Source organism: Triticum aestivum, chromosome 1A (genome assembly GCF_018294505.1).
Source record: "Triticum aestivum cultivar Chinese Spring chromosome 1A, IWGSC CS RefSeq v2.1, whole genome shotgun sequence".
NCBI classification, from domain to species: domain Eukaryota; kingdom Viridiplantae; phylum Streptophyta; class Magnoliopsida; order Poales; family Poaceae; genus Triticum; species Triticum aestivum.
In genome coordinates this window covers 508,045,473-508,057,637 of record NC_057794.1, presented here as the reverse complement: position 1 = coordinate 508,057,637, position 12,165 = coordinate 508,045,473, and the positions used below count along the sequence as shown (strand labels likewise).

Genomic DNA, 12,165 nt, shown 5'->3' with positions numbered 1-12,165 from the left:
GGGGGGTGAAGTGCCATGCAATGTCCTAACTACTAGAATGATAGACAAAGTGTACTTTTATCTGCTCTACCGGCTGGTAAAAACCCTGCTCTGCATAGCATGGACCATTATCACAATATACTAAAATACCATGAGTGTGGAATATTTATACTCATGTTCCATGTTTCACCTCTTGGATCAATGGCCTTTGGCAATCTAGATCATTGTTAGGATGCTATTGGGTTGCACAATGAATGGACGAGTTGAGATGCAAGGTATAGAGAGGGAGAGAGGAAGAGGGTATTAAGCTATACAAGGAAGAAGAGCTCGGTGACACAAATTGGTAGGGTGTTGTATGCATCTTTGTCAGTGTTGTTAGGTGATGAAATGATCCGATTAGCGTGACGATCAATCGTTGTCTGATGAGCATTGGAACCATGGCTTAGGGCTCGGAGGAGCCAAAAATGTAGAAGAATGAAAGGGTAGTAGGAAAAGAGTAGTTCATGAGAGAGAGGTATCCATGAGCATAGCGGCTGCTTTACTCGTCTTTGGTTGTATCTGCCTATGTTTTTAAGGCGGTAAGGCGAGGCGAGGCGCTGGGGGGGCGCCTCACAGCCTAAGCGCTAAAGCGTAAGGCGAGGCGACGCCTTAGACACGTGCATATATAATATATGGCAGCCAATTAGGAGATTTAACAACTAGCATTAACTTAATAAATTGTACATACATATATAATAGATGGCCACCAATTAGGAGATTTAACAACTAACATTAACATATAAACTGTTACCAAAGCATAGGCCTCAAATCATCTTGTGTATATGACAGAACGGCGCCTTTGAAGTTCAGCTTCATCCTCCTCATCAATATATCGCTCCATAGCTTTAAACTTTCTAGTGTTTAAGGAATTGTGCATCTCTATCCTAATCTCCATGGATGCCTCGGGACACTTATCCGCATCACCGGAACCCCCAGAAAAGTGCTGCTTTAGCCTTCTCACTCCACCATGGACTATCTTGCCACACAATGTACACTGGAGTAAATCTTTCCTCTCTAAATCCGGCCAGAACCCATACTTCCAGGCTGGATCATCTGATGTAGCTCTTCTCCTAGGATCATTGGCTAGATCCATCAGAGCAGGTACACCTGGCTACTGTCAAAGAAAAAGAGAGAAGAGCCAAATCACTAGAGCAGCCAGATCAAGCATGGGGAAGGAGAGAAGCAGTGGTGGGGCTGCTGCCTTGTGGGTGGAGAAGCAGATCTGGGAAGAAACAGATGCAGATGAGGAGCGGGCAAGCACATCTAGCTACACTGCTGTGCATAGAGAGGCAGCACCTAACAGTTAGTAGAGGAGCTGTGCATAACAGAGCAGGCAAGCATGGCAAGCTACACTGCTGGATGGAAGAAAGAGGAGAGGGGGAAAGGGGGGAGAAGAGAGGGCTGAATTCATACCTTGATGTGGTGCTGATCTGCTGGAAGAGGGATGGAAGAAAGAGGAGGATGGGGAGGAGCTGCAGCCAGAGAGGAGGGGGAGGAACTGTGGCCGGAGGGAGGAGGCTGGCGGCTGCCGCAGATCTGAGGAGGAAGCCTCCGTCAATGGTCCAGAGAGGAGACAGGAGAGACCTCTCGCGTCGATTCACTCTCTCTTTCCCCTTCTCATAACTGGTCGCACCTGAACCAATGTTTCCCGCGCCTGTGTTCCCGCCCAGGTCAGTTTTCCCGCCTGCAATCTCTGTTTCCCTGCCTGACAAGCTAAGGCGTCCGATTTGGTCTGAGGCGTGCAAGGCGGCGCTAAGGCGGACGCTTTAGACGCCTTACAGCCTAAGGCGGACGCCTTACACGACTGTCTAAGGCAAGGCCGACGCCCTGAGTCTGGAGGGCGCCCTGACGCCTAGGCGTCGCCTAAGCGACGCCTTACGGACGCCTTAAAAACAGAGGTATCTGCACGTCAACAAATACTAAGGGGAAAGGCGGCATAACTAGGGGCTAAGGGCATCACTGCATCTTCACCTTCATTAAGTGCATGAAGACAAATACACCGAACATATCTTCACCCTCATCAAGAACTACTACTAGTAGGTGGATAGGAAGAACATGACAATGGCTCATGAACTCGCATGTTAGATGGACCAGATTGATATTTGCCTATGAGATCAAGCCGATTGCCCCCAACCCTAACAGTTGTGCGTGTGATCGGTAGCGATTTGTGCTATCAGAGAAACAACTAGTAGGTGGACAGGAAAAACACAACAATGGCTTCTTATGGACTTGCGTGTTAGATCAACCATATTGATATGCGCCTATGAAATCAAGTCGGTTGTTCAAATTGCCCAACCCTAACACCTCGAGTGTTAACATTCAATGACGAATGTCATATCCTCAGCTGCAAGGCAACATTAGGTATGAAGCAAGATAAGTCCAAGGCCTGAGCCAGCTAAACAAAGCCGTTCTCCACCTGAGCTTGTAGCCTTGTAGCCAAGTGATTCCAAATTGTAACTTTGGCTATAAGTAGTTGTGCGTGTATGTGGAAATCGGTGTCGATCAGATAAACAACCTACACGGGTTGAACTTAATGCTGTTGTTGATCTTGTTAGTTGGAGCATGTTCTGGTGCACATAAGAGTTCCTCTAGGGCATAAATGCTAGTATGGACATTTGGTTTGATTGAGAATTGCTTTCAAGGACCTTAAAGGATGAGTTGTCGAAGACCTAGGTGGTCCAGAGTGGGCCCAACCTCTATGAGGCTTGACAGATTATTTTTAGCCGTCGATCCTCTTTTGTTGTTCTTGCGTTTCCTTGTGAGCTTGCAGGATCATGAAGCGTCGGCTCGTGCAGTTTAGTGGATTCATTAATAGTTTGGGTGAATTTGCAGTTTAGTGGATTCATTAATAGTTTGGGTGAATTTTCATCACAACCTGATGCATTACCCCGTTATTTTCGCGTAGTTGCGACTAGGTACATGGTATGACATCGTACAATGCCCCATTTCACTATTATCTTTCAACAAGTTTGCAAGTCTAGCGGTCAACCCTTGTTCAATGTTCTTGCCATGATGCTGGGAAAAAGACTTGCACAATAACTAGGCGAGGCGCGAACAAGAGAGATAAATAGCCATACCCTTACTTAATGATATGCTACACCTACTTGACATTTTCAAAATTAGTACTGAAAAGGTAGAGTGGAAACATTACAATAACTACACTCTTCATTCCCTAGATTGACAAGTACTTTAAAGCAAATAATGTTAGGGCCATGGCTAGAGATAGTGAAACAGAGGGAATATATTATTGATATTGCATTCTTACTAGCAATTGGTTTTGTCGCCAGGTAGTTAGGGTCGTTTGGCCTGGCTTCACTCGGATCATGATCACTTTTCTAGCTACTCAACCTTTTTCCTTGACCTGTTCGACCCACGGTCTTGGTAACTATCAGTACATCTCTCCTTAGGTGGCGGGGTGTGGGACCTTGGGTTTAGTGAAGGGCTAAGCAACTGTCTTTTAGAACACCGACTCCTCATAGAGGTGTGCATATAACCTCTTAATAAATGCACTGGTGATTCCATCAATGCAAATTGGCTATTGTCTAGAGAACATATTGTGGAACTTTGAGAGTGTTGTGTACTGAAATACATGTTGTTTTATATGTACGTGTTATAGAAAAAAATGCATAAAGGGGATGCAGATAGATACTTAAATTTGACCTAACCATGCTCTAAAAGCCAAGAGCATCTTAAGTGAAGTCCTTACTTTCAACCACAAGAAATTTTGTAGAACCAACTAAATACCAATTATATTTCACTTAATAATGTTTATCATCTTTCTTATGCTTATTTGAGTTCTTCCATTGGGAGATATAACCTATGCACCAAGACACTAACCACACACAAGACCATTAAGAGGATTTTGTATTTATATACTCCCTCCGTCCCAAAATAAGTGTCTCAACTTTGTACTAACTTTAGTACAAAGTCATACTAAGCTTGAGAGAATTCCTTATTTAACATCGTGTTTAAATTTTATGCCCTATTTGACATCGACAAATGATTTCTTCCCTATCTAACAACGAGTCTAAATTTTATGCCTTTTATGACACTTGTGTCTATTTTAAGCATAAATTACACCTGAAAAGACCCTTTTGCCCCTCATGAGTATGAGAGAATTCCTTATTTAACATGTTTAAATTTTATGCCCTATTTGACATCGACAAATGATTTCTTCCCTATCTAACAACGAGTCTATGCCTTTTATGACACTTCTGTCCATTTTAAGCATAAATGACGCCTGAAAAGACCCTTTTGCCCCTCATGTGGTATGTTTGTGTGCGCGCGCATGTGTGTGCTACTGCGTGCGTAAGTGTGTGCGCTGCTGTGTGCGTTTGTGCGGCTGCGTGCGTGTTGCTCGGTGTGCTGCTGCGTGCGTGTGTGTATGTGCTGCTGCATGTGTGCTACTGCCGCTGCGTGTGGTGTGCTGCACGTGTGTGTGCGCGCGCTCCTGCCCCACACAGATACCACATGAGGGGCAAAAGGGTCTTTTCAGGTGTCATTTAGGCTCAAAATGGACTGAAGTGTCATGAAGGGCATAAAATTTGGACTCATTGTTAGATAGGGAAGAAAAAGTTTTTCAGTGTCAAATAAAGAAACGAAATTTAAGGTAGTGTTAAATAAGGAATTGTTTCGTTATATATCATGGAGGCTTTTCTATAAAGATAAGTGAGTTTTGAGCTTTGTTTTGTCAGTGAATTCTTGTGGACCGAGCTTGGTTGAGCTAGGGCCTGATTTGCTTGATTCACAAGTAACAGAATAGATTTTTATCGTAGAATATATTACCTGCTCCTGAAACATTAAAAGATTAAAGCCTTCTTTCTCTTGCCAAGAAAACTGCATCTTGCTGCCAAACTGATTGTTGAGGTTTGATATTTTTGTTTGCCTGTTTCTTGAATCTTGATAAATGGTTTCTCTTTTGCAGCCAACCTGAAGTGAAGTGGATTTAGGGAAGCATTCAATTTTGCATCTTTAAGGTTGCCAGATATTAAAGTCGTCTTTGAGCCTATTATATCCTCATTTTATCATCACTGATCAAACTGATGAGAGCTGCCAGAACATGCAAATGGGTATGTGTAATTACTATAGCTCTTTTCTTTGGTGTAACGAGAATATTTCCTTAGCTTGCGGTTGTCAATATCTGAATTCATTCTTCTTAGATTTTGCTCCAGCGAAAATCTCGTGTTTTCACTTCTACTTGTTTCAGGAAATAGCAAACTATTCATTCCTTCTGTTATGTACTTGTACTCTTTTACATTTTGCTTGACACGCTCCACTATGTTGTTTTTCTGCAGAAACAAACAGTCGCCTCATTCACCTTCTCAGATTTTTTATGGCCTGTACTGCTTAATTCCTTGGCCCATTCTGCTGAAAAGGTATACCATACTGTTCCTGTATTACTATGACCCTAAGGCACAAAGTATTAAGAATGTCTCTTTTGATGTTATTTTTCTTCTCCAAAATGGCAACGTAGGTTCTGTTTCTGGACGGAATGGCGTTCCAGATTGGAATGCTAATACTAAAGAGTGTCCATGTCCTGACTCGTCCATGAAGTGGTTTGACCTAACCTCTGCCCTCAAATGCCTATGCTCACCCAAGCTGTAGATCACAAATACCTTGCTGGTCAGGCTGCGCTCTGCTTCCCATGGGAACTGATGCTTAACTCAGCCCTGCTCGGCGGGGCAGCTGGCTGCCCATCTCCATCGCCCGCCTCATGCTTACTCTGTCTGCCTCATCCTCCGTGTTACATTCTTCCTCCAACAGCAAGGTGTGGTTTGGCTTTCGGTTCTGTTTTGCCGGCGAGAATGGTGAAGGCTTTGGTTAACATTTAAGATCAGCATTAAAACAGGCTTCTACTGTGCAGCCTGTGTTATATCACTAAATAAATGGAATTTAATTTCAATGCCACTAGTTGACTCTGAAACTATAAATGTATTAAAGAAAATGGAGTCACAAATGCAACCAACACAACCCTCTACACTTACATCCCAGGCTACACAGCCCCTACAGTAAGATGCAACAAACAGAGAGCCAAACTAACAATCTTAACCAAACAGGTTCCAACACAAGAAGTAAAGGCAGGACAAACAGGTCCGTCTATTAGTATGTCTTCCGTTTTTGCTATGCTGATGTATTGACCAGCCTGGACTATATTGGTTCGGAAACCACCTCATTAACACATATTGACCCAGCTTGTACTAGTCACTGGAGCACATGCCCCCACCACACAGCCCTCTCAATTGTGTGCTCTACTCACCTCCAGATTGAATCCCCTTCTCCAAAATCCCTTGCCAAGTTCAGTGAGTCAGGTGAGGCTGCAGCACAAGCTTCCTTGGTAGGGACGTGGCATGTGTAATTGAGCGGGACTGATGGCTGGCTCTGGGAATGGAACCAGACGGTGATGTGGGTGCGTGAGTGGGGACAATGGCTGGCTAAGTGCATGGAACCAGGTCAAGTGAGGGGCCTAGGTCTTGGAGGCTCGCTCTAAATATACAATCCTTGCTCATGGCCTGAAGTATGCCTAGATGCTGATGGGTGTATTGTATCCTGCTTGTGTTAGCTTATGGATTCTATATATATATAGCATAATTGCATTAAACCTGATGGACTATGGATTCATAAAACCTTGTTATTATGCTTACTAAACTGTGCATTGTAGATACTCCAGTTGTAGCAAACCTCAGAATATCAGTACATTATGGCTCAAGAATTTTACAGTATTGCTGTATGAACTGACTACATTAGCTCCAGGGTTGTAATGCATAAATTTATAACAATTCTGCGCCAGATTCGAGCATGAAAATCTTCTCAGGGTAGCTAGCTATCTTTTCCGTACCCTCTGTTTTAGCGTCAGGTAATACAAATTCCTCTCTGCCCTTTTGCTCTTTGTAGAGAGCTACCAAACGGTATTTAAGGCTTTTTACCTATTTTCATCTCAACCCAGGCTGTTTTGACCAGCCGGTAGCATCACTGCATGGCAAGAAAGAGAAACGAGTTTGGTGAATGGCATTCCTAGTGACATTGTCATAAATAAATCTACTTGTACTAATAAAAGCATGAGTTTGGTGAATCCAAATGATCTGAGCCATCCAACCACCTATATCCAACGTCTCACGCTACTCCAATGATGTATCTATCACATCATCAATAATTTGGAAAAGACATTAATTGCATTAAACACAATTAATATTGAAATCAACATTAGTTATGGTTACTTTTGGAAATAGTATTACTGCCAAACTAGATGTGCGTGCACATACACGATTAGTAGTATATTATATTACATTCTATTATCGCTTGTCACAGAACTAGTTATCAACATGCGCTGCATGTATTAATATACACGATTAGCTGCTATTAATATACCGGCTAATATCAACATGCGCTGCATGTATGCATTTAGTAGTTGTCATAAATATTCCATAAATAAAATGTATGCATGTGTGGGGCTTAAGACCCCAGTACAACCACCGAAAACACAAAGCTCAAGGCTGTATAAAATTAACAAGGTAGGGTCTTAGCTTGGCTTTGACCCTCTTAACAGGTAGGCCTAGATCAGATTTGAGGCACAACCTCCAGGAGATCCTTGGTGGGGCAATTCCTTCCAGACTCTTGTGATTATGTTCCTTGCATCCAGAATTTAACCACAGGACCATAATTTAATTGCTTACAGGGCTGCTAATCATATTTCATTATCTGATGAAGGTACTAACTAAAGAACCTTTTGGTAGTATGTCAGCTATCAAATATGTGAGGCATATATAAATGCTTGCTCATCTGCAACATGTCTTATGCAGTCCCGGGGTGCTAATGAGGATGACAATGTTTTGGCTTCTGCTAGTTGATGCATCGCACCAAACCTGAAGCTCAACATTGCTTTTGTAGAGTACCTGTACCTTTTCTCGTGTTCCAAGCTTTTGTAGTCTCCTTCAAAAGTTGTTGATGTTTCTTGCTTCCTGAATCCTGATGGTCTGTCGTTTTGCTTCCGGTTTTCTCAATAAAGCAGGGTGTGGCTTGTTCAAGAAATATACTCCCTCCATAAAGAAATATAAGAGCGTTTAAATCATTACTTTAGTGATATAAATGCTCTTATATTTCTTTACAGAGGGAGTATATGCTTATCGAATGAATTGCTCAATAGGCTCACTTAGTAATATCCAATGCCCTTGCAGGGTTTTAAAAATGGCTGCAGAGCACAGATGAACATCTCATTCATTTTCTATTGATTCTTTACAGCAAGCACAGAGTATCCGAAAGTGGAAAATGCGATGAATATTTGTACTGTGTCCGGTTAGACAAGGTTTACGTCTGACAAATTGCTGCACTATGTTGATGCAACCTAATACTTACATGAATAATTGGTATTTTGTTGGCATGCCCATGCCCTATCAGTATACCACAATCTGTGTCGGCATGCTCAGTTGCTCTAGTATGTAACTATCATGGGACATTTGTTTGCAATCTTTCCATCTCTGGAAGCCGCTAAAGCTGGCACTGATGCCTGGTTCAGGATCAAGAAACAGACATGCTACTGCTCCTTTTGTGGCCAAACTGTTCATTAGCTCCTAAAGCTATCGGGATTTAGGATATGCTCTTCTGTCCTGCAGAGTTTCTTTGAAGTTATGCTCTTGGAGTTGGACAGCTCGAGATGCTCTCTGATAAAGAAAATCCAGGTTCAAAGATATCATGGATAGTCAGAAATCTTGGATACACATTTCAGTTCATGTTTTGCTTCCTTTTATCACAAGGTCCAGCGATGCTGACGGTATGGCAGCACTGCACATCAAAAGCCGTATGATTTTTGCCTCTTGACTGCTCTGGTCTCTGGTGGCAGGTCGTAGCTGTTTATGAATGCTACACGAGCAGCCTTGAGAAAGATCTATGAGCAGGAGAAGGCCAGTGTCGCAACAGTATTTTTTCTTTCGTTCAGTTTTGTATTGTGCCCATTATGCCAAAACTGCAAACTATGATGTACAGTCTGAGGCTTAAACTCGTTTTTTGTTGTCTCTGCGGGCTTGTACACTCTGGCGACGATCATTGAGGAGATCAAGGTTCAGTGCAAGTCCTGTTTCTCATAGAAGAGGTGCAAAACCGTGCTGTGCATCTGTTGGCTCAGTCAGGCTCTACTTCTCTCTGTTGATCAACCCATATACTGGTTGTTCCAGTACAAGTCGCGGAGCGTGCAACGGCCGATATTGTCATCGTTGCTTCGCAATAAAGCTTTGCTTTACGTTGAAAAGAAAAAAGGGTTGGGAAGTTGCTTGGTCTGACATCTCAGTTTGGAGTTTTTTTTTTGCGGGGTAGTTTGGAGTTGTAATAGTAAATTAAAAATACATTTACGGGCCGTCTTCAGATAGTGCCAACTAATGTTATTTATTATGCGCTTGTATGGAACAAAAAAACATACATATGGTATTCAGATGCTGATTGTTATGTTATTTTCGTTACTGGAATATATATTCTGAATGACCTGCTTAATTTGAGTTAAGGTGGTGTTAACGTGGGGTTCGTGCCGCATACCCCCTGAGGTCGGCCTTACTGCTTATCTCACATCTCCTTCATACTCATGCGATTAAATTCATGTACAATGTTTGTATTTCTAATTTCACAAAATTAGATGTGATTATGCATGCTAATCGATCAACTTCTTGTAGCTCTAGGGTTGGCGTCCTTGAACCACTGATGCTTGAGCGCTCGATTCCACTGATGCTTGAGCGCTCGATTCACCGGGAGTCTCTTCTCCGGGTTGCTTTGTAGAAGACCTTGATTCGCCGGGAGTCTCTTCTCCGGGTTGCTTTGCAGAAGACCGCTCAAGACCTCGAAACCAGCCTCCAACAGTGTTTTCTTTACCTTTTTTGTGGAAAAGATTTTTTTTACTTTAAACACAATAAAGAATCTGAATACCAACACACCAACATGGTGTTGGAAGAGAGGATTAAAGGACACCACACTAATTGTCGTCGTCATACTCTATATAATTATCACTTTTACATCAAGTCACACAACTATCACTTACAAACTAATATCAAGATATCCACGACCGGCCTAATGTAATCTTATATATATTCAAGAAACAAATATAATCATATATAGTGCTCACTCACTTTTGGTGTAGAAAGACGTATTCTTATCGAGGATAACACATCAAATTGTGAATAGATAGGCATGATTCCGAATATTGTATCACACATCTAAACTGCACATCTACAACAAATTTATGAATATTTGATCTGTCATACACGGCAAGCAAACAAACATTAAATTAGTTGAACCCCAAATTAAGAGCAAGAAACCAAATTGCAATCAGGCGTTACAATATGTGTGTGGTGGTGATCCACACGAACAACTCCTGCTTACTTATCTCACACCTCATCCATACTCATTCGTTAATTCATGTACGATGCTTGCATTTCTAATTTCACAAATTAGATGTGCTAAAAGTATGCTAATCGATCAACTCCTGGTAGCTCTAGGGTTGGCGTCCTTGAACCACCGATGCTTGAGCGCTTGCTCCGCCGTGAGCCTCTTCTCCGGGTTGCATTGTAGAAGACCGCTCAAGACCTCGAAACCAGCCTCCGACAGTGTTGGCGGTCCTTTTATCCTGGCCTCAGCGGGACATGGGAACTTGTTGCGCAAGAAGCTTCCTGGTTGGCATCCGCTAGGTAGCCGCCGCCCATCGTAGCCCGACCACTCCTTGATGTCTGCCATGCCAAGAAGGGCCAAGATTTCGCTGAGGTGATCCATGTCCGACCTCCCATGGAAAGGGTGCTGGCCGGCGAGGAGCTCGGCCATCATGACACCGAGAGCCCATGAGTCGACACGCTCGTCGTAATCCGTGGACCCGAGGAGGATTTCTGGCGCGCGATATCCCCGTGTCCCAATAGGATTAGAGTAGGGCGGCCCGTCGGCCATGCTGCACGATAGCCCCAGGTCGCAGATCTTGAGGTTCCCGTGGCTGTCCACAAGCACGTTCTCCGGCTTCAGGTCCCGGTGCATGAGGCCGAGACGATTCATCCTCCTCTCGCCGGCGAGAAGCTGCCTCATGAGAAGACGAACCTCCAGCTCGGTGTGCCTCCTCCCAAAGCGGACATGCTTCATGACGTGCCTGAGAGTCGGCCCCACAAACTCCATGGCGAGGAAAGCCCCGCTGTCAAGTTGGCCGGAGCCACGCGGCTGAACGATGGACGGGTGGCCGCTGTACGCCTCGAGAGCACTGACCTCGCTGGCGAAGTCGAAGAGGTAGCGTTCGGCGTCGCCGGCGCCGTCGCTCGCACGGAGGCACTTCACCGCCACGATCTCACCCGTGCGGCGGTCCCTCGCCCGGTAGACGACGCCGAATGTTCCTGCGCCGAGCACCTCAAGCCGCTGGAACCGGCCGCTGCTTGCGCGGGAGCTTGAGTCGCCGTTAGTGGCTGCTGTTCTCTGATTCTTACGCGTCGCCGGTGTGCCCATCACCGCGTCTAGGGCGGCAACGCCCACGCGTTGCGGTGTCGAGGTCGACCACCCCATATTTCTCCGAGAAAAATCGCAGAGATCGCACCGTGAGGGTACACGATCGACCTACCGGACGATCAGCTTTGCTTGATCGACTGCTCGGCGGCTAAAAAAGCTAGACGGCCGGAGCGAGGATTGCTTTTGCTTTATTTCTCACAGCCGTATGGGTATGGCCATGTGCTGTATATATAGACGGCCAGCACGCTAGCGCTACACGACTCGTGAAGGACACTAATCAGGTTCGGACACGGACTACACTGTTTCTACGCGTTACTCAGTTGATCGGCCTAATTACGCAATGTCCATGTCCGTCATTGGTGCACCGTTACCACCAGCACGGCAATCATGAGTACTTATATCTATCAATTTCACACGTGAGATATTTAAGCATCGTCTTAGAGAGGCTGAGAGAGCAGCACATGTTTTAGCTAAACATGGTATGGAGTCATGGAGACGCTTTGGCTTTCTTAATTCTGTTGGTTTTGATCTGACGGCTTAACACGCAGTTAGATCTATTAATCTAACAAAAAAAATTAAGGGGATAACGACAAGTGAAGGGGTCCACGTACCAACGTATGTGAGCCTCGATCAGAACTAACGCGCCCTGATCGGGGGCGCCCAAAAACCAACTCAGGTTTTGGGTCCCCTGTCGCC

General features: G+C 44.3%; 2 protein-coding genes across 2 annotated transcripts in view; one reads left to right on the top strand and one right to left on the bottom strand.

The window, feature by feature from the left end:
• Window positions 1-5,087, top strand: part of LOC123061130 (zinc finger CCCH domain-containing protein 36) — a 10,448-nt gene extending 5,361 nt beyond the window's left edge. Inside the window, exon 6 of the transcript XR_006428508.1 lies at window positions 4,943-5,087. The gene's annotated coding sequence lies outside the window, so the exon portion shown is untranslated. The remainder of the gene's footprint in view (window positions 1-4,942) is intronic.
• A 5,208-nt stretch (window positions 5,088-10,295) lies between these two features.
• LOC123163991 (putative cyclin-dependent kinase F-2) lies at window positions 10,296-11,651 on the bottom strand. Its single transcript, XM_044581442.1, has one exon. The coding sequence runs from the start codon at window positions 11,524-11,526 to the stop codon at window positions 10,471-10,473; it is 1,056 nt and encodes a 351-aa protein (XP_044437377.1). The 5' UTR covers window positions 11,527-11,651; the 3' UTR covers window positions 10,296-10,470.
• Window positions 11,652-12,165: the final 514 nt, after the last annotated feature.

Excerpts from the sequence above, each read along its gene's own strand:
- LOC123163991 (XM_044581442.1), bottom strand. The coding sequence starts at position 11,526 with ATGGGGTGGTCGACCTCGACACCGCAACGCGTGGGCGTTGCCGCCCTA.